Below are 23,258 nucleotides of genomic sequence, written 5' to 3' on the forward strand. Positions count from 1 at the left end.
ACACTAAGTCCAGTCAGCATCAGTACCCGGATCAGAGTACACTGAGTCCAGTCAGCATCAGGACCCGGGTCAGAGTACACTAAGTCCAGTCAGCATCAGTACCCGGATCAGAGTACACTGAGTCCAGTCAGCATCAGTACCCGGGTCAGAGTACACTGAGTCCAGTCAGCATCAGTACCCGGATCAGAGTACACTGAGTCCAGTCAGCATCAGTACCCGGATCAGAGTACACTGAGTCCAGTCAGCATCAGGACCCGGATCAGAGTACACTAAGTCCAGTCAGCATCAGTACCCGGATCAGAGTACACTGAGTCCAGTCAGCATCAGTACCCGGATCAGAGTACACTGAGTCCAGTCAGCATCAGTACCCGGATCAGAGTACACTAAGTCCAGTCAGCATCAGTACCCGGATCAGAGTACACTGAGTTCAGTCAGCATCAGTACCCGGATCAGAGTACACTGAGTCCAGTCAGCATCAGAACCCGGATCAGAGTACACTGAGTCCAGTCAGCATCAGTACCCGGATCAGAGCACACTAAGTCCAGTCAGCATCAGAACCCGGATCAGAGTACACTGAGTCCAGTCAGCATCAGTACCCGGATCAGAGTACACTGAGTGCCAGTCCGCGGCACATCACTTCATGATGTATCACATGTCTCCTGATCCGAGTCCCTGAGCGTGTCTGGCCGTGCAGCACTCTCAGCGCCACAGACTGGAGGAAGCATTATGTCAGCAACACGTTGAGTTGAGGAGACTCTGAGTCAGAGGTGGTGAGAGTCAGACGGTGTGTTAGACGGGCCGTGACATCATGAACCTGCTGATGGACGCATTCCAACACTCGCTCTGCTCCAGCTGTGTTCACCTTGCAGCTGCAGCTCTGAGGCTTTGATCCTGATCAAGGGTTCAAGTCATGTTTAAAGTTTAACTTCTTCATGTGTCTAATATTAGAGTTCACTTTTCATTCAGGAAGTATGACGCTGCGCTGTCAGTACGCTTCTCCATGTCTGTGATTGGTCAAATGTTGCTAGCCCCGCCCCTTTCATGTGAACGCGCACTCAGCCGGAGAGAGAAACCCTGGCTTGAGTTACCGAGTTGATCACCAGCGTCGTAGGACCGCTTGGCGAGAGCGCGTTTGTTTTGGGTTCGGTAAGCCGGGTACCTCCAACATATCGGGGTCTGTGGAACCGGCTTCGGAGCGCAGGCCTCTGGTTCAGGGTGTGTTTCTTACGTCTTGTTGTTGTACGGCCGGCTCTCACAGATCTCCGGTGAGAGGTAGAACGGCGTCCCCACACAAGTCCTGGCCAGCTCCATGGTGCTGCAAACAGAACAGAGCTGAGACATGTTGAGAGGGAAGGGGGAGGGGCTCCATGACAGCACCTTCCAAAGGGGGATAAGCTCAAAGGTAGAGCGCCCCCTATGGGAGGATCTATTCAGGACCACAACACTCAAGTGAGGAATCTGGACATTGAAGATCTCCTATCATCCTTAGGCATATGTTACGGGTCTCAGATATACATGACTCTGAAGTGTCCTGCTCCAAACCCCAAACAGGTCCTTGTAGCCCCCCCCCCTCTCTTCCAGCTGTTACTAAGGACATGACTCTGAAGTGTCCTGCTCCAAACCCCAAACAGGTCCTTGTAGCCCCCCCCTCTCTTCCAGCTGTTACTAAGGACATGACTCTGAAGTGTCCTGCTCCAAACCCCAAACAGGTCCTTGTAGCCCCCCCCCCCTCTCTCCCAGCTGTTACTAAGGACATGACTCTGAAGTGTCCTGCTCCAAACCCCAAACAGGTCCTTGTAGCCCCCCCCCCCTCTCTCCCAGCTCTTACTAAGGACATGTCTCTGAAGTGTCCTGCTCCAAACCCCAAACAGGTCCTTGTAGCCCCCCCCCTCTCTTCCAGCTGTTACTAAGGACATGACTCTGAAGTGTCCTGCTCCAAACCCCAAACAGGTCCTTGTAGCCCCCCCCCCCTCTCTCCCAGCTGTTACTAAGGACATGACTCTGAAGTGTCCTGCTCCAAACCCCAAACAGATCCTTGTATCCCCCCCCCCTCTCTTCCAGCTGTTGCTAAGGACATGACTCTGAAGTGTCCTGCTCCAAACCCCAAACAGGTCCTTGTAGCCCCCCCCCCTCTCTTCCAGCTGTTACTAAGGACATGACTCTGAAGTGTCCTGCTCCAAACCCCAAACAGGTCCTTGTAGCCCCCCCCCCCCTCTCTTCCAGCTGTTACTAAGGACATGACTCTGAAGTGTCCTGCTCCAAACCCCAAACAGGTCCTTGTAGCCCCCCCCCCTCTCTTCCAGCTGTTACTAAGGACATGACTCTGAAGTGTCCTGCTCCAAACCCCAAACAGGTCCTTGTAGCCCCCCCCTCTCTCTTCCAGCTGTTACTAAGGACATGACTCTGAAGTGTCCTGCTCCAAACCCCAAACAGGTCCTTGTAGCCCCCCCCCTCTCTTCCAGCTGTTACTAAGGACATGTCTCTGAAGTGTCCTGCTCCAAACCCCAACAGGTCCTTGTAGCCCCCCCTCTCTCTCTTCCAGCTGTTACTAAGGACATGACTCTGAAGTGTCCTGCTCCAAACCCCAACAGGTCCTTGTAGCCCCCCCCCTCTCTCTTCCAGCTGTTACTAAGGACATGACTCTGAAGTGTCCTGCTCCAAACCCCAAACAGGTCCTTGTAGCCCCCCCCCCCCTCTTCCAGCTGTTACTAAGGACATGACCCTGAAGTGTCCTGCTCCAAACCCCAAAGAGGTCCTTGTAGCCCCCCCCCCTCTCTTCCAGCTGTTACTAAGGACATGACTCTGAAGTGTCCTGCTCCAAACCCCAAACAGGTCCTTGTAGCCCCCCCCCCTCTCTTCCAGCTGTTACTAAGGACATGTCTCTGAAGTGTCCTGCTCCAAACCCCAAACAGATCCTTGTAGCCCCCCCCCCTCTCTTCCAGCTGTTACTAAGGACATGTCTCTGAAGTGTCCTGCTCCAAACCCCAAACAGGTCCTTGTAGCCCCCCCCCCTCTCTTCCAGCTGTTACTAAGGACATGTCTCTGAAGTGTCCTGCTCCAAACCCCAAACAGGTCCTTGTAGCCCCCCCCCCTCTCTCTTCCAGCTGTTACTAAGGACATGACTCTGAAGTGTCCTGCTCCAAACCCCAAACAGGTCCTTGTAGCCCCCCCCCCCCCCCCCTCTCCTCCAGCTGGTCCTGAAGAGCTGACTCTGGGTCAGCAGCTCCAGAGAGAGAGTAGATCTCATCAGGAGAAACTCAGCTAAATGCTGCCATGATGAAACTCCACATCCTGTTCCAAACCACATCAAGGATCCTCTCTGAAACAGGATGCAGCTCTCTCTCTCTCTCTCTCTGGTTTACCACCAGGTGACTTCCTTTTGACTTCCTGCTTCTTCACACACTCTCTCTCCAGCACAGGTTAGCTCTGAGTGCTAGCATGCTAATGTAGACACAGACCATATCACTTCCAGAACACGTCTCATTGTTTCTGACAGCAACGTTTCTGATTGGCCCGTGGGTCTAAAGCCCGCCCACATTTTAGTAATGTGGTCATGACGCAGCGAATCTGGATCAGCTCCGTTGTTCCCCGTTTTTAGAGATGTGGGTACGGAGGAGAAGAGAGAGGGTTTATTTCCTGATATTTTGAGAGAGTCTCCTGACACACGGGGACACATGGGGGGACACAGAGGACACACCGGGGACACACCGGGACACACCGGGGACACACAGAGGACACACCGGGACACACCGGGGACACACCGGGGACACACCGGGACACACCGGGGGGACACCGGGGGGGGACAGTGATGTAGAGAAGACATCACTTTGTTCATTTTGCATGATAGGAGACCTTTAATATATTATCTGTGTGATCAGCTGTTACTCTACAGCAAACTTAAGCTGCATGCATAGACATCTAGTTGTTGTTGTTGTTGTTGTTGTTGTTGTTGTTGTTGTTGTTTCCGCAACATGTGTGTTTACATGTCCCGGTCCACAGTGTGAGGAATGATAATGACTTGTTTGGAGGTCTTCCGTGTTTTACGGAGTGCCCTGTGACAGCTGCACTGTGTGCGTGTGCGTGTGCGTGTGCGCGTGCGTGCGTGTGTGTGTGTGTGTGTGTGTGTGTGTGTGTGTGTGTGCGTGCGTGCGTGTGTGTGTGTGTGTGAAGATGACACTGGCTTACTTATTCAACATTCTTGCGATTCCAAAGTCCCCCAGCTTGGCCTTCATCCCTCCGTTGGTCAGGAAGATATTCTGCAGCAGAGGGAATGAAAGCATGTCTCAGTGTGTGTGTGTGTGTGTGTGTGTGTGTGTGTGTGTGTGTGTGTGTGTGTGTGTGTGTGTGTGTGTGTGTGTGTGTGTGTGTGTGTGTGTGTGTGTGTGTGTGTAAACAGATCTAACTGACGAAAGATAGACGCAGTTATTCTGGGAGTCGGCCCACAGCGAGCTCTCTGTTCCAAACAATCCTCCAAAATGTACAGTGTGTGTGATCAGTGTGTGTGTGTGTGTGTGTGTGTGTGTGTGTGTGTGTGTGTGTGTGTGTGTGTGTGTGTGTGTGTGTGATCTGTGTGTGGTCTATGTGTGGTCCACCATGATGACCTCCTAACCTATCAGGCTCTCCTCTTTCTCTGCTTCGATCTCTCCGGCAAAAAGCACTTTCTTTCAAGATAAGATCCAATCTTCCTATTCCAATCTCAAAAACTATTTTCCATCTTCTCCTCCCTCCTGGACCCTCCCAAAGCCCCTTCCCCCTCCTCCCTCTTGGACCCCCCCAAAGCCCCTCCTCCTTCTTGGACCCCCCCAAAGCCCCTCCCCCCTCCTCCCTCTTGGACCCCCCCAAAGCCCGAGTCCGACCCTTGTCAATTAACTACAGGGGTCCCTCAGGGCTCTGTTCTTGGTCCCCTCCTCTTCTCCCTGTACACAAACTCGCTCGGATCTGTCATTAGCCCGCATGGTTTTTCATACCTCTGCTACGCTGACGACATTAATTTCCTTTTTGGAGGGCGAGCATAACACGGCAGAACACCGGAGCCTCGCTGCGGGGAAACTTTGGCGCTGTTCCGAGTTTGTTCTAATCTGTAAAAATGACGGGCCGCTTTTAGTTTTGTCCGTCATTGTTAAAAAAAATGCGTTATACACGGAAAATAAGTTAACGCGACCTCTGCATGTGCCATCCGACCTCTGCAGCTCATCCAGAATGCAGCGGCTCGTCTGGTCTTCAACCTTCCTGAATGTTCCCACGGTCAGTGTGTGGTCAGTGTGTGGTCAGTGTGTGGTCAGTGTGTGGTCAGTGTGTGGTCAGTGTGTGGTCAGTGTGTGGTCAGTGTGTGTGGTCAGTGTGTGTGAGCTTGGGGACATTGCTTATGCAGAAGATGTGTTGCAAAGTGTTGCCAGTGACTCTCTCCAGCAGTCTGACCTTCACCTCAGGCGAACTGAGAACATCCGCCCTGACTCCCAGAATGCTCCTCTGCTATCCCCAAGCCTCCCTTCCTCCTCTCCCACGTCCAAACTGAACGTGGTTACTTTATATTAATATCACAGGTTCCAACAAGAACGGTAAAGACGGGGAAAGTGCACTCGACACAACAGGAAGGAGAAAGAGCACTTCCTGTAGTATTTCCTGTCCAACATCTGACCCTTTCCTTACATTAGCACACAAACAAGGTTTTTGTTTGTATGTGTGTGCGTGTGTGTGTGTGTGCGTGCGTGCGTGCGTGCGTGTGTGTGTGTGTGTGTGCGCTACCTGAGCCTTGATGTCTCTGTGCAAGACTTTCCTGTCGTGGATGTGTTTGAGTCCGAGGCAGATCTGCAGGAACCAGCTGACGACCTGAGGGTCAGATCAGGTTCTTAATCCGTACCCTGAAGGTTCAGGTCTCTCGCCACCAGCTCAGCAGCTAGTCTAGATACGAACTGAAGTCCTCCTCCCGCAGAGCAACACGGATAGACATAGGACAGATACACTAGTGCAAGAGCATGTTTCTGTTTCTGCCCCTGAGTCTGACACGCTAACAACACGCTAACAACACACTAACCACATGCTAACAACATGCTAACAACACGCTACCAACACGCTAACAACATGCTAACAGCACGCTAACAATGTGCTAACAACACGCTAACCACACGCTAACAACACGCTAACAACATGCTACCAACATGCTAACAACACGCTAACAATGTGCTAACAACACGCTAACAACGGGCTAACAACACACTAACCACATGCTAACAACATGCTAACAACACGCTAACAACACGCTAACAACATGCTACCAACATGCTAACAACACGCTAACAATGTGCTAACAACACGCTAACACCACGCTAACAACACGCTAACAACGTGCTAACAACACGCTAACAACACGTACCTGCTCCTCGGTGAAGAAGACTCCTCTCTGCATGCTGATCCTCTTCATCAGATCTCCTCCGTCACAGAACTCCATCACAATGAACAGGCTGCCACGCTCTGTAATCAGATTACAACTGCAGTCAGCCACAACATGTGCATTATGTAGATTATAGTTACTCTGTGAAGCATAGCTCGATTATATCGTTGTTGTTGTTGTGTCTCGGAGATATTTTAAATGATGAAAAACAGACGTGTGATAAACATGTTTTTTTAAAGAATCAAAGTGAATTATCTGCCTGTTTTTCTTAATGAAGACAATCATCTCTATCATATTTAAATTATGAAAAATGTAAGATACACACAGTAACTGTTTGCCAGCATCTTTGTTGGCTCATCTGATTTGACTTAATGCGTTTTATTATGTATTATTATTATTATATATGTAATTATTAGTGTATAATATTATTATTATTATTATACTATTATTATTATTATATATGTAATTATTAGTGTATAATATTATTATTATTATTATTATGTATTATTATTATTATACTATTATTTTATTATAATGATCTGTCACTTGTATCTCACGTCTCACCCTGGAAGGAGCTGAAGAAGGACACGATGTTCGGGTGTCTCATCTTCGACAGCAGCGTCACTTCTTTGGCCGACGCTTCCTTTTCCCTCGCTGACATCTGAGCGGCAAACACACCATCACTCTAAATCCCTACACGTGCACATGACCCTGAACCTAACACATCTGGAAAACAGCAGCTGGTTTAATTCACGAGATAATATAAGAAGTACTTGATTGATCCACATGTGGAAAATGTTTGTGTTGCAGCATCAAAAGACAAGGCATTGTACATACAAATTACAAGACTAGAAATAAACAAGAAAGTAGAAAATTGAAATCTCTAAGAATGTGGGTTTAAATAATAATCCGTTCCTGTACTTCTGTATGGTGGCAAGTGTATTATGGGATGTGTGTCAGGGAACCTCTGCAGCGATGGAGAGTCAGGACTCGGAGAGACACGAGGAGAGCTGGAGCTTTGATGTCAAACACTGATATTATTACAAGCATCGGCCGGAGAATTCACATCACCGGTCACAGCAGCCAGAGGTTCTGACTGCACGGTGGGTTGCCATGGCAACTCTGCTCAGCCTATCTCTCGATAGACCTTTTAACTAGTTTACAGAGAGTTAATGAGCATATTGGGGGAGGCGCAACCATCTGGAGACACAGGAGACGTCTCTCACATCTCTGGAGCTTAGAAGCCAGCGTTCCCACCGTCGTAAACTCCCCCATCAGGCCATAACACTTGACTCTGAGTGCTGGAGCACATTCCTTAAAGCTGGCGTCACAAACAGGATTTGTTATTAACGTCAACCGGCAATAAGGCTAAATATCTTAGGAGTAAGGAAGAATTATTCTCTAACAATGTGCATTTAATTGTATGTCTGTCTTCATAAACCGCATTCACACCACGTGCTTAGCCGGTACTTAGTCCCCCGAACTCTTTAGTCCCCCGAACTCTTTAGTCCCCCGAACTCTTTAGTCCCTGGAACTCTTTAGTCCCTGGAACTCTTTAGTCCCCCGAACTCTTTAGTCCCCCGAACTCTTTAGTCCCTGGAACTCTTTAGTCCCCCGAACTCTTTAGTCCCCCGAACTCTTTAGTCCCTGGAACTCTTTAGTCCCCCGAACTCTTTAGTCCCCCGAACTCTTTAGTCCCTGGAACTCTTTAGTCCCCCGAACTCTTTAGTCCCCCGAACTCTTTAGTCCCTGGAACTTTTCCTAGCAGATCGCGTTCACACCGGAATAAGTCCCTGGGGGGGGATTAGGCAAATGAAGCCGCTGATGCCACTTCTTCTTCTGCTTTGGGTTTACTGGCAGGCCGCAAACGGCCGGAAGTCCCCGGAGTTGGGGAAGGCTTCAGTAGAAGCTGCTGGGAGTCCCAGCAGCTTCTACTGAAGCCTTCCGAGTAAATCGCCAGAACGCCGACACCTCCTCATCTCCACCGCTCCCATGTTTTCTTTTGTGTTGCCATAAGTTAGTCTCTCTGCGTTTCTGCGCTGGGCTAATGCTAATGCTAATAATGCTAATGCCAGGATAATAAAATGGCAGCTTCACAAAACTTTCTTTTTGGTGTGAACGCAAAATCCTAAGAACTATCGGAACTATTCCTGGGAAAAGTACTCCGGCGTGAAAGCGCCTCTCGTGTACTGTGGTTTTAAAAGCCCCATGAAGAGAGAAAGAGCTTCACACTCACACCGTCTCTCTTACCTCATTCACACCAACGCAACTCCGGTTCAAGCTCTGTGCTAGAGCTTTTCAGGTTCAGAACCGGTTCTTCGGTTTAGCTCCGGCTCTTTACACACCGCCCAGAGTCCGACTGGTGCTGCGTCATTGCGTCATCGTTTGTGTCATGACGTAACCGTTTGCGTGCCTGCTTCATAAAGCCAACCCGCGCGGAAACCCCTCACAGCTCACAACAACAACAACAACAACAACAACAACAACAATGGCCGATTGTGCTCCAGCTTCCTCTGTACCTCTTCAGAAGACCAGATTCCCAGCAGGTAGCTGGTCTCTTCAGTGGACCACTGCTGCTTGTTAAGTTTCTCCATCGTTGTGTACAAGCTGGATACAACGCGGGCTTGTTGTTGTTGTTCAGGAGTTGATCTGCACCCGCTCCCTCCTCGACGTAAGCGTGACGTATGCGGTGCTTTTGCTCTGGCCGGACAATTTTTTGGTGCTCGAAATGAACCGGATTCCGGAGCTAAGAGGCGGCTCCGCTGCGGTGTGAACAGGAAAACCCGGTGCTTTTCAAGCTCCAGCTCCGAACCGGCCCGTTGGTGTGAATGAGGTATCTGAGTTCAAATGAAATCAGTTCTAATTAAAATTACAGTTTAGTTTCTTTGCAGCAATCCCTGAAGTAGCAACGCACATTTCTGAACCTATTGTTATTTTCTATATTATGTTATTTATCAGAATCAGGTTTATCACCAGGTGGGTTCACACGTACGAGGAATTTGACTTGGAGTCGTGGTGTTGTATATTGTACGCCTTCAAGTGAATGTCTCGTCAATTGATGAACAATAGTAGAGACGAAGCTGAACAGTCTATCTAACCACCACGGCCCCTATAGACCCCCACACACACACAACACAGAGTAACAACAACTTATAACACTGCTTGTTGTTCACCACCAACTAGTGCAATACACATGCTGTTGAGACCTGTGTGATATCTAGCTGCTGAATCCTCAGAGCTGTGACAGGATGCGTTTCTTTGTAAATTGTGTAACTTTTTATCTTTGATATTTGTATTTCTTTGACGCATGCTTCTTAGTTAACATTAAGCTGTCTTTGGGTCTTTTCTGTCCCCTCAGTGGGACGAGTACATGTCATGGTTTTGGATTTATGTTTTCATTTTCCACCTTTTATTTTGAAATGTTTTCCTCCTTGTGTCTTGTCTGATCCTACTTCCTGTGGTTGCCTCCCTGTCGTTAGTTTCCCTGACGTGTCTGATTGTCTGAGTGAGTTCACCTGTTGCCCTCGTGTGTCTCCTCCCCTGCCCAGCTGTGTCTTGTCCTGTGATTACCCTTCTGTGTGTTTAGTCTTGTCTTCCCCTGTGCTCCATGTCTGTTCGTCGTCTCTTCATGTCCATGTTCCCTGCGTCTCTTCATGTCCATGTTCCCTGCCTCCTCTCTTCATGTCCATGTTCCCTGCCTCCTCTCTTCATGTCCATGTTCCCTACGTCTCTTCATGTCCATGTTCCCTGCCTCGTCTCTTCATGTCCATGTTCCCTGCCTCGTCTCTTCATGTCCATGTTCCCTACGTCTCTTCATGTCCATGTTCCCTGCGTCTCTTCATGTCCATGTTCCCTGCCTCCTCTCTTCATGTCCATGTTCCCTACGTCTCTTCATGTCCATGTTCCCTGCCTCGTCTCTTCATGTCCATGTTCCCTGCCTCGTCTCTTCATGTCCATGTTCCCTGCCTCGTCTCTTCATGTCCATGTTCCCTACGTCTCTTCATGTCCATGTTCCCTACGTCTCTTCATGTCCATGTTCCCTACGTCTCTTCATGTCCATGTTCCCTGCCTCGTCTATGTTTGTCCATGCTACCTGTCCGTCTTTGATGTCACGCTCCATGTTTGTCCCTGAAGTTGTCCTGATCCTTCCTCGTGCTCCCTGGTTTTGGTAATGTTAAAGGGGACCTATCATGCAAAATGCACCTTTGTACGTCTTTTATACATGAATGTGTCCCCGGGGTGTCAGGGAACTCACCAAGTGTCATAAAACACAACCCTCTCTCTTTTCCTCCGTACCCAAATCTCTAAAAACGGAGCTGATCATTATTTGAACTTTCCTGACGTCAGAAAAGGGGAGCTCCGCCTATATGGGCAACTCTCCACCTATCAGGGGAATGGGGGGTCGGGCCACGAACGTGTCCGTTCACACGAGACCGCTTAAAAGCGCTGGAGACGCTGTAGTACATATGCCTGGCCTGTAAGTGGCGCTGTAGTCACAGAATCAGCCCTTGCAAAAACAGGGCTGGAATAGAGCGAAATGAGGCATGGCTAAAATGCCGGATCTGTTTGGTATTTTGAAAAAAGAACTTCACAGACATGTTTTATAGAGGTATGGCCCTACAATATATGTTTCAAATATAGCATGATAGGTCCACTTTAAGTTAATCCTTGTTTTGTTTTGTCATCGGCTTTTGAAAATAAAGCTCGCTTTTTGTTACCAAACCTTTTTTTGTATTTTGACCTGCACTTGGGTTCTTTTTCCCCAACCTGACCATAAAGGTATTCTGATTCTGAACACTGGTAGCTTTGAACTGTTGCACATTACTAACTGTGGTTCCTATCAATGTCCCAAATGTCTTTTCGATGTGTCTTCAATACAAATATTAATAAAATAAAACAATGAGGTATGCACTATTACCTTAGTGAGGTTGATCTGTTTGACCACACACGGTCTGTCTCCACCCGCCCCACGCTCTGCCACCAGGAAGGCTTTCCCAAACGCACCCTCTCCAATCAGACGCACCACCTCGTAGTTCTCCATCTCACCTGAGCACCTGCAGGGAGGGGGCACGGACCTTTAAGGAAACTCAAAGCGGTTTATTATTGGTACAGTTTTCAGGATATATCAATGAAATGCTAATTATATTCCCTTGTCCACGCAGCACATAGAAACCGCCGGATGCGCACCGGCATGTTGGGCCATGTGCAGTTAGGATAAGTTGTGATTAGCGTTAATGGTATTATCTTCTCTCTTTGTCTCTGTACCTCGAACACCAGGCTCATCACTCGTCTGAGTAAACCTGGTAATAAAACCCATTCTGATTAAAGCTGGATAATAAAAACGGACAGTTTTGGAGTGTCTTTGGGAGTTATTGAGGAATTAAAATGTTCTATAAAAACCAGAACACTGCAGCGACAGAAATATAGATGCATACTACAGGAGCAGAAACATATCAGTGTTTCCCACAGAATTTCATTTTATTTGTGGGGCACCGCACCACCCCCCCCCCACCTATCCGGGTGGCCCACACATCCCCCCCCCAAATAAGAAAATACATGCGAGTTCATGGCTACTGTAGATAACGTTCTTGTTGCTCTGTGTTGCGTTGCTAATGAGTGAGACACACCGGAGTTGAGGATCTGTGGGGTTTATTCTCCCAACAATATCATTTACAATTTACAATTCAGGCATTTAGCAGACGCCCTATTCCAAAGCGACTTGCAATGACCAATTACAGGGACATTCTCCCTGGAGTAACTGAGGGCCTCACTCAAGGGCACACTAGTGGTGGTGTTCCAGGCGGCGCGCCACAATGAAATCAATGCATGGGAAACACTGTATATAGTTAGGTTGTGTACCGTGTTGTGTTTTGTTATTGTTAATGTATATATCACTTGTGTTTGTTAATCTCTATTTCTGTAAGATGTAAACTGTTTATTTTTATTTGATCTATAGGCCTACTGTATATTGAATTTGCTCAATGTTACCGAACGGAAATACGCGTCTTAAATGTTTGTGACTGACTGTTATATACAAATAAATACAAAATAAAATGTCCCACATTTTATGAATTATTAAAAAAGACAAAACTCTGTTGTTAAAGATTTTTTTGTTTTGTACTTTATACTTTTTTTTTTTTAAATAAATAAATTGAGCCCGTTGCCATGGACACAGATACCGTTACTATGTTAAAGAAACGTAAAACCTGGTTTCTTTCTCCCGTTGCCATGGACTCAGATACCGTTACTATGTAAAAACGAACCGTTAGTAAAGCTTTAACGGTTTCTTTCTCCTGTTGCCATGGACACAGATACACAGACAGCTAGCTCCCACGTTAGCATGCTAACATAAGTGGAATGTGGACAGGTTTAAAAGCGGTGTCAACGTGTCTGTCCCGGCGAGACGTATCCAGCCTTACCGTGTCGGTGTGTCGGGAGTCACGTGGTCACATGACGAGCGGCGACAACGAGCTTTAACGGTTTTAACCGGAGAGACGTTAACGTGTCTGAAGTGAGGAGTAAAGACAAGGGAAGCGCAAGGTATGCTGGGAGGTGTAGTCTCAGCTGGTTTCAGTGTCAGAACAGGATTCCTTTCAGTGTTACAGTAACAAGTGGCATAGCAAGTACACAAAAAGGCATGCATTAATAAAGAACCTAACTTATTAAATAACCAGAAGAAAGCACACATTAGTAATAATGTAATAAAGTAAGTAAAACTTTATTGATATAGCACCCTTCTCAACACAAATGTACAAAGTGCTTCACAGTATATTAGTATATATATATATTATTATCCAATATAGCTTAATAGGTCCACTTTAATTTACATCAGAATCAGAATTTGTTCCCCTTTTTTTTTAAATAATAGGACACAGGGTTCGGTCCGGATTGATTTGAAGTTCGGTCCGGATCCAGACCTTGGTCCGGAGTTTGAGAAGCCCTGGACAGTACACAATTCACAATTCATAGTACAACTATAACATGTAGAATAAAAGGCATACAACACAGCAGGTAAAACATAGGATAAAACACCAATGAAAGACAGCTACAAACTCACCTCCCGGCGCCCAAAGGCCTGTCGGAAAAGGGGGGTCTTTAGCTGCCCCTTAAAAACCTCCACTGAGACAGAGGGTCTCCGTTTCTGGGAGAGTTTGTTCCAAAGCCTTGGGGCCACCGCCTCAAAGGCACGGCCCCCCTTAGTCTTTAGCCTGGTTCGGGGCACCCTTAGGAGGCCTTGCTCAGAGGACCTCAGGGCCCGGGTTGTGCTGTGAGGGTGGATCAGGTCATTGATGTAGGCTGGGGCTTGGCCGTGGACAGCTCTATATGTGAAGACCTTACATTGGCTTCTGAGATGGACAGGGAGCCAGGCAGGGCAGACGGGATCGGAGTGATGTGGCATGTTTTGTGGACCGAGTGAGCAATCTGGCTGCAGCGTGTTGGACCTGGTGTAGCCGGTTTATTGATGTTCGGTTGAGGCAGGAGAACAGAGCGTTACAGTAATCAAGACGACAAATAAGTACACATCCATGGCTGACAATGAGCTGTTTGTTCTTAGCGTTCAGATGAGATTGACCTTTATTGATTGTGAAATTCAGTTGTCATGGCAGCAACAGATGAGACACACGGGAATATAGACAGGGGTTACAAGAATTACAGAAATGTAGTAAGAGTACAGAAATAACACAAACCACACGAGGTAAACTCTGTTCAGGTGTTTGAAATCATGTGAACGGTATCTTGTTATTTCCCTTCTTAATACACAGCCTTTCAAATACACCGTCGTTTGCCGTATATATTCATTCTCCTAAGTGTCTTTGTTTTTAGATTTTAAGGTTCTTTGGATATTTAAACTTGTCTTCAATATTATTTATTAATTGAAAATAGTTTCTTAAACATAAATTGTTAGTGTGGAGTCTATTTGTATATAACATTAGAAAGACTGATTGTTATTATTACATTATAAGCTTATTGTGCTCATGTTATGTGGCTGTGAGGAACGAAGGGAAAAGTCACATGAGAAAGTGTTTAGCTTGCAATATTGAAAGTAGCAAGGTCGCGTGCAGAGACTGAGAGAACACAAACAGGAAGTCAGAACAGCACAACGCACCGGCCTTCGCTCTGTGTGGGAGTCGCGCTCCCCGCAAAGCTAGGAAGCAACATTATGGTTTCCCGCTATATCTGAAGACACGTGATGAGTATGATGGTGCCAGAGTAGGGAGGGACTTCCACAGGCCGGCCGGATGCTGATTGGAGGATCGTGTTGCCAAGAGACTCTGAGTTTGCGCACCAACCAAAGAGAACCAAGTCTACACCGCGGTATCTCTTCAGCTAGTCTTGACCAATCATAAATGTACGGGCAATGCCCCGTGTGATACAATGTATTGTCGCACGAGGTTCGAGGCTCTTGACGGATTTGGTGGTTACAGATTACAGCGTTGCTGCCTGTGATTCCCAGAGACGTGACGAGTCCTTGGCCAAGTGATATATATCTTTTGCTCTCTTTACAAGAAATAGTTAAACTTAGAAGTTGTCTGTCTTTTCTGGAATTCTGAACCCAACATTAGCCTAGGTTCTAAAAAAGACTGGAAACAGAGTAAAACGGTTAGCCTAGCTTAGCATAACGTGTTGAACCAGGTGGAAACTGTTAGCCTAGCTTAGCATAAAGACTGGAAACGGCTAGCTTGGTCTGAAACCTCTGGAGAAAGAAAGGGATAGTTTCTTAAAAATATTTTTTTTTATTATCTTTATATATTTTTTGACGCACTATTGCATCTTATCTGTTTAGATTGTTTAAGTTTGCACCACCATACAGTGGGGGAAAAAAGTATTTAGTCAGCCACCAATTGTGCAAGTTCTCCCACTTATAAAGATGAGGCCTGTAATGTTCATCCTAGGTACACTTCAACTCTGAGAGACAGAAATCACATTGTAGGATTTGTAATGAATGAATTGGTAAAATAACTATTTGGTCTCCTACAAAGAAACAAGATGTCTGGCTCTCACAGACCTGTAACTTCTTCTTTAAGAGCCTCCTCTGTCCTCCACTCGTTAACTGTATTAATGGCACCTGTTTGAACTCGTTATCAGTATAAAAGACACCTGTCCACAACCTCAAACAGTCACACTCCAAACTCCACTATGGCCAAGACCAAAGAGCTGTCAAAGGACACCAGAAACTAAATGGTAGACCTGCACCAGGCTGGGAAGACTGCATCTGCAACAGGTAAGCAGCTTGGTGTGAAGAAATCAACTGTGGGAGCAATTATTAGAAAATGGAAGACATACAAGACCACTGATAATCTCCCTCGATCTGGGGCTCCACGCAAGATCTCACCCCGTGGGGTCAAAGTGATCACAAGACCGGTGAGCAAAGATCCCAGAACCACACGGGGGGACCGAGTCCATGACCTGCAGAGAGCTGGGACCAGAGTAACAAAGGCTACCATCAGTAACACACTACGCCGCCAGGGACTCAAATCCTGCAGTGCCAGACGTGTCCCCCTGCTTAAGCCAGGACATGTCCAGGCCCGTCTGAAGTCTGCTAGAGAGCATTTAGATGATCCAGAAGAGGATTGGGAGAATGTCATGTGGTCAGATGAAACCAAAATAGAACTTTTTGGTAAAACTCAACTAGACGTGTTTGGAGGAGAAAGAATGCTGAGTTGCCTCCAAAGAACACCTGCTGTGAAACATGGGGGTGGGACCATCATGCTTTGGGGCTGTGTTTCTGCGAAGGGACCAGGACGACTGATCCGTGTAGAGGAAAGAATGAATGGGGCCATGTATCGTGAGATTTTGAATGACAACCTCCTTCCATCAGCAAGGGCATTGAAGATGAAACGTGGCTGGGTCTTTCAGCATGACAATGATCCCAAACACACCACCCGGGCAACGAAGGAGTGGCTTCGTAAGAAGCATTTCAAGGTCCTGGAGTGGCCTAGCCAGTCTCCAGATCTCAACCCCATAGAAAATCTTTGGAGGGAGTTGAAAGTCTGTGTTGCCCAGCGACAGCCCCAAAGCATCCCTGCTCTAGAGGAGATCTGCTGGAGGCACGGGCCAACATACCAGCAACAGTGAACACCTTGTGAAGACTACAGAACACCTTTGACCTCTGTCATTGCCAACAAAGGGTATATAACAAAGTATTGAGATGAACTTTTGTTATTGACCAAATCCTTATTTTCCACCATAATATGCAAATAAATTCTTTAAAAATCAGACAATGTGATTTCCTGGATTCTTTCCTCCCCCTGTCTCTCATAGTCGAAGTGTACTAGGATGAACATTACGGGCCTCTCATCTTTTTAAGTGGGAGAACTTGCACAATTGGTGGCTGACTAAATACTTTTTTGCCCCACTGTATATTATTTATCTTTATTGATTTAACACTTTTAATAGCAACATTTATTTTTACTTTGCTCTTTTAATATGTTAACCTTTATTTGAATTATGACCCTTTTACTTCCATTATCTTTATATTTGTTATGTTGTTCCTATGCGTTCACTTTGCGTTATAATGTTGCATCGTCCTGTGTGTTATTCTTCAGAGAGGAATCATTATCTGATCGTATTGAATCTGTGAGCATGTGGTTGTCCGCTGCGTTAAGCTCTTACCTTCCGATCTGAGGACTTCTTGTGGTTCATTGTTGACTTGTGATGTGTCACCATACATCTGGAGTTAACATAAGAGTCACACAGCTTAACAACGTGTAGTTTAATAAGACGTATGAAAACACAGGCTGTAGTCGAATAGTCCAAAGATCAGCTCCTAAGTTCTAACCCTATCTCCTATTCCTCTCCTCTGAGTGAAAGGTCACGGGGTGAAGGGATAGTGGATAGGAGAACTCAAAAGGACTTAGGAGAAGAGACTGCGGTACTTTAGAGAATCGACTGCACATCACTATCCGACGTGTTTCTGATGCGCCAGCGGACGTCCTGAATGTGCGTCTGCTGCTGTGGGGTAACCATGGAAACCACAGTTTTCTATACAGCGGACGACAACATGGATGTTTAATAAGAACGAGGGACTGCTGTGAACTCATCCAGAGACTCTGCTCCGTGCTCTGATGCTGCTGCTTTGCTTTATGAACGAGGACAACAGAGAAACATATTCTTCAGGACCAAAGCTGGAACTGAAATAAAAAAGGAAAGTGAAACTTCTGCTCGTCCCCCTCTCCCTCCGGTCCACATTAATACCAATGATCCCAATACGTATGACTGTATGAACTAAAGATCTTAAATCAATCCAGATGTATTTATTATGAACGTTAGTCCTGAACATCTGTCACTGTGTATAAAACCCCACACAGCTCAGTGAGGGACTTCCGGGTCATTCCACTCCGTGAGGAAGGTTCCCGAGCTGAATGGACTCTTCCACTGCAGCCACAAACCCTCCGAAGCGTGAAGGTGACTCCACACCTGCCTCATCTCCCATGATCCTCTCTGTCCATCAGCTTTAATCAGGAACCAGTTTACTCCGGATCAGGTGACACACACACACCACTGTACTATTACACAAGACAATATCCTTAATGATGACAGGCAGCTGATCCAACTATACTTATACACACTAAACTGAACTGCGTACTAATACACACTAAACTTGTGTACAAATATCCCCAAAACTGCATAGTAATACACACTAAACTTATTTACAAATACCCAAAAAACTGCTTACAAATACCCAAAGAATTGCATACTATTACACGCGAAAGCTGTGTACAAATAACCCTTAATACTGCATAGTAATATATGCTAAACCTGTGTACAAATACCCTATAAACGGCATAGTAAAACTGCGTACAAATACCCCAAAGACTACATACTAATACACGCTAAACCCGTGTACTAATACACGCTAAACCCGTGTACTAATACACGCTAAACCCGTGTACTAATACACGCTAAACCCGTGTACTAATACACGCTAAACATGTGTACTAATACACACTAAACCTGTGTACTAATACACACTAAACCTGCATACTAATACACGCTAAACCTGTGTACTATTACACGCTAAACCTGTGTACTATTACACGCTAAACCTGTGTACTAATACACGCTAAATGTGTGTACCAATACACACTAAACCTGTGTACAACTACCCCAAAGACTGCATACTAATGCACGCTAAACCTGTGTACTAATACACGCTAAACCTGTGTTCTAATACACGCTAAACCTGTGTACTAATACACGCTAAACCTGTGTACTAATACACGCTAAACCTGTGTACTAATACACGCTAAACCTGTGTACTAATACACGCTAAACCTGTGTACTAATACACAATAAACCTGTGTACTAATACACAATAAACCTGTGTACTAATACACGCTAAACCTGTGTACTAATACACGCTAAACCCGTGTACTAATACACGCTAAACCCGTGTACTAATACACGCTAAACCTGTGTACAAATACCCCAAAGACTGCATACTAATACACTCTAAACCTTTGTACAAATACCCCAAAGACTGCATACTAATACACACTAAACCTGTGTACTAATACACGCTAAACCTGTGTACTAATACACACTAAACCTGTGTACTAATACACACTAAACCTGTGTACTAATACACACTAAACCTGTGTACTAATACACACTAAACCTGTGTACTAATACACGCTAATCTGCGTACTAATACACGCTAAACCTGTGTACTAATACACGCTAAACCTGTGTAGTAATACACACTAAACCTGTGTACTAATACACGCTAAACCTGTGTACAACTACCCCAAAGACTGCATACTAATACACACTAAACCTGTGTACTAATACACGCTAAACCTGCATACTAATACACGCTAAACCTGTGTACTAATACACACTAAACCTGTGTACTAATACACGCTAAACCTGTGTACTAATACACTCTAAACCCGTGTACAACTACCCCAAGAAGTGCACCCGACCCTGAAAGGAACCAGACGACAGCTCAACGTGAGTTCTCCTTGTTTAATGTGTGGTCTGTTCATATCTTGAAAGAGATTATATACACGATGAGTACAGACGAGTTTGACACGGAGAGAAAGCGACGTGAGAAAGACGTGGAAGCCGTCTAAAGCTAACCAAGAGGAGCTCTGTGGTCTGAGGAGCAGCTGCAGAGTCTCCAGAAGACAATATCACACTACCCCGTTTACACACAGCTACAGTCGCAGTTTGATTACAATAATTTAGCAGATTCTTTGATTACGTTATGAAAAGATTCCCCGGAGATCCCGTACAGAAGAGTGGAAAAAACACCTTTATCACAATCAATGGATATTTAGCAGACAGCTCGGCGTCGCCCTGCCCTCCCTCTCACACAAACTACCTGACGTAAAGAAGGGGAGTAGAAAGGGTGAGAAACGCCACTCAAGCCTCGCAGATCAGCGTCTCCACGACAACGCGGCTCTCAAAGTGACGGATCTTGTGGCAGTTCAGAGCCTCGCGCTTCTGCATACCTGAGGAGATAAAACAGAACAGCGTGTTAGAGGGGTCGGGCTCCATCCCCATGTGCCCAGCAGCTACAGGTAGATATGGCCCTGACCACCTGAAGACCCAGGCTCCATCCCCATGTGCCCAGCAGCTACAGGTAGATATGGCCCTGACCACCTGAAGTCCCAGGCTCCATCCCCATGTGCCCAGCAGCTACAGGTAGATATGGCCCTGACCACCTGAAGACCCAGGCTCCATCCCCATGTGCCCAGCAGCTACAGGTAGATATGGCCCTGAACACCTGAAGCCCCAGGCTCCATCCCCATGAGCCCAGCAGCTACAGGTAGATATGGCCCTGAACACCTGAAGCCCCAGGCTCCATCCCCATGTGCCCAGCAGCTACAGGTAGATATGGCCCTGAACACCTGAAGTCCCAGGCTCCAGCACCATGTGCCCAGCAGCTACAGGTAGATATGGCCCTGAACACCTGAAGACCCAGGCTCCATCACCATGTGCCCAGCAGCTACAGGTAGATATGGCCCTGACCACCTGAAGCCCCAGGCTCCATCCCCATGTGCCCAGCAGCTACAGGTAGATATGGCCCTGAACACCTGAAGACCCAGGCTCCATCACCATGTGCCCAGCAGCTACAGGTAGATATGGCCCTGACCACCTGAAGACCCAGGCTCCATCCCCATGTGCCCAGCAGCTACAGGTAGATATGGCCCTGACCACCTGAAGACCCAGGCTCCATCCCCATGTGCCCAGCAGCTACAGTTAGATATGGCCCTGAACACCTGAAGCCCCAGGCTCCAGCACCATGTGCCCAGCAGCTACAGGTAGATATGGCCCTGAACACCTGAAGCCCCAGGCTCCATCCCCATGTGCCCAGCAGCTACAGGTAGATATGGCCCTGACCACCTGAAGCCCCAGGCTCCATCCCCATGTGCCCAGCAGCTACAGGTAGATATGGCCCTGACCACCTGAAGACCCAGGCTCCAGCACCATGTGCTCAGCAGCTACAGGTAGATATGGCCCTGACCACCTGAAGACCCAGGCTCCATCCCCATGTGCCCAGCAGCTACAGGTAGATATGGCCCTGACCACCTGAAGACCCAGGCTCCAGCACCATGTGCCCAGCAGCTACAGGTAGATATGGCCCTGAACACCTGAAGCCCCAGGCTCCATCCCCATGTGCCCAGCAGCTACAGGTAGATATGGCCCTGACCACCTGAAGCCCCAGGCTCCATCCCCATGTGCCCAGCAGCTACAGGTAGATATGGCCCTGAACACCTGAAGACCCAGGCTCCAGCACCATGTGCCCAGCAGCTACAGGTAGATATGGCCCTGACCACCTGAAGACCCAGGCTCCAGCACCATGTGCCCAGCAGCTACAGGTAGATATGGCCCTGACCACCTGAAGCCCCAGGCTCCATCCCCATGTGCCCAGCAGCTACAGGTAGATATGGCCCTGAACACCTGAAGACCCAGGCTCCAGCACCATGTGCCCAGCAGCTACAGGTAGATATGGCCCTGACCACCTGAAGACCCAGGCTCCAGCACCATGTGCCCAGCAGCTACAGGTAGATATGGCCCTGACCACCTGAAGCCCCAGGCTCCATCCCCATGTGCCCAGCAGCTACAGGTAGATATGGCCCTGAACACCTGAAGCCCCAGGCTCCATCCCCATGTGCCCAGCAGCTACAGGTAGATATGGCCCTGAACACCTGAAGACCCAGGCTCCATCCCCATGTGCCCAGCAGCTACAGGTAGATATGGCCCTGACCACCTGAAGACCCAGGCTCCAGCACCATGTGCCCAGCAGCTACAGGTAGATATGGCCCTGACCACCTGAAGACCCAGGCTCCAGCACCATGTGCCCAGCAGCTACAGGTAGATATGGCCCTGAACACCTGAAGCCCCAGGCTCCATCCCCATGTGCCCAGCAGCTACAGGTAGATATGGCCCTGACCACCTGAAGCCCCAGGCTCCATCCCCATGTGCCCAGCAGCTACAGGTAGATATGGCCCTGACCACCTGAAGCCCCAGGCTCCATCCCCATGTGCCCAGCAGCTACAGGTAGATATGGCCCTGACCACCTGAAGCCCCAGGCTCCATCCCCATGTGCCCAGCAGCTACAGGTAGATATGGCCCTGACCACCTGAAGCCCCAGGCTCCATCCCCATGTGCCCAGCAGCTACAGGTAGATATGGCCCTGACCACCTGAAGACCCAGGCTCCAGCACCATGTGCCCAGCAGCTACAGGTAGATATGGCCCTGAACACCTGAAGCCCCAGGCTCCATCACCATGTGCCCAGCAGCTACAGGTAGATATGGCCCTGACCACCTGAAGACCCAGGCTCCATCCCCATGTGCCCAGCAGCTACAGGTAGATATGGCCCTGAACACCTGAAGTCCCAGGCTCCAGCGTGTTAGAGGGGTCGGGCTCCATCCCCATGTGCTCAGCAGCTACAGGTAGATATGGCCCTGAACACCTGAAGCCCCAGGCTCCAGGTGTTAAAAAGGTTCCTGTGTCTGATTGGCTGGGCGGATTGCAAACCACGCCCCGTAAAACTCCCCAAAAGTTTTGTGAAGCCGCCATTTTATTTTCCTGGCATTAGCATTATTAGCATTAGCCCAGCACAGAAACGCAGAGAGACTAATTTATAGCAACACAAAATAAAGCCTTCCCCAACTCCGGGGACTTCCGGCCGGGGCCTCCGGGTGGCAGTATACGCCGTGAAGTGGTTTGCGGCCTGCCAGTAAACCCAAAGCAGAAGAAGAAGACGTCAGCGGCTTCATTTGCCTAATCCTCCCCCAGGGACCGGTGTGAACGCGATCTGCTAGGAAAAGTTCCAGGGACTAAAGAGTTCTGAGTACGGCAAAGTACGTCCAAAAAACAAAAACATTACTGATAGTGAAACCACCCTTGAATGATGGGATTGTAGACTAAAAGCTTTAGGAATCCAAAGTAGAACATATACTAAGTACCCTGTATCAAGACTGATGCAAAACAAGTGACCTTTGACCTTTTTAGAGAGGTTTAGCAAAAGAAACCACCTTTGGGGTCATTTTCCATTTCTCTGGAACCCATCGGTCGATCTTGATGATTGACATCTCTTTTTAACCGTTAGAGCCAATAGAATCGAGGGGAAGTCCTAAATCCATCTAAACATTACCATTGGGGAGTGAGGGATGCGCACACAGTTTGCCCAAAACCGGAGGCTGGGTTGTGTATATGAAGAGAGAGGTGCAAAAATCAGCCCTAAAACCCAGATATCACTCAGCATGTAATCACTTCTTGGTTCTCTTCAACGGCAAAAACTGCATATTAATACACACTAAACTTTTGTATAAATACCCGTAAAACTGCATACTAAAAATAAGTACAAGCACCCCCAAAACAGCATACTACAAGTAACTACTAACGGCCCAA

At 47.6% G+C, this 23,258-nt stretch overlaps 1 protein-coding gene across 1 annotated transcript; it reads right to left on the reverse strand.

The window, feature by feature from the left end:
• Positions 1–677: 677 nt before the first annotated feature.
• On the reverse strand, positions 678–13,790 carry LOC117441614 (serine/threonine-protein kinase Nek5). Its single transcript, XM_034077680.2, has 9 exons — positions 13,449–13,790; positions 13,309–13,331; positions 12,811–12,981; positions 11,310–11,445; positions 6,956–7,052; positions 6,374–6,471; positions 5,746–5,829; positions 4,186–4,256; positions 678–1,315 (listed from the first exon to the last, which is right to left on the reverse strand). Exons 1-9 carry the CDS (start codon positions 13,788–13,790, stop codon positions 1,225–1,227), a joined length of 1,113 nt encoding a protein of 370 aa, XP_033933571.2. The 3' UTR covers positions 678–1,224.
• Between the last annotated feature and the right edge of the window lie 9,468 nt (positions 13,791–23,258).

This window comes from Pseudochaenichthys georgianus, unplaced genomic scaffold (genome assembly GCF_902827115.2).
Source record: "Pseudochaenichthys georgianus unplaced genomic scaffold, fPseGeo1.2 scaffold_1835_arrow_ctg1, whole genome shotgun sequence".
NCBI classification, from domain to species: Eukaryota; Metazoa; Chordata; class Actinopteri; order Perciformes; family Channichthyidae; genus Pseudochaenichthys; species Pseudochaenichthys georgianus.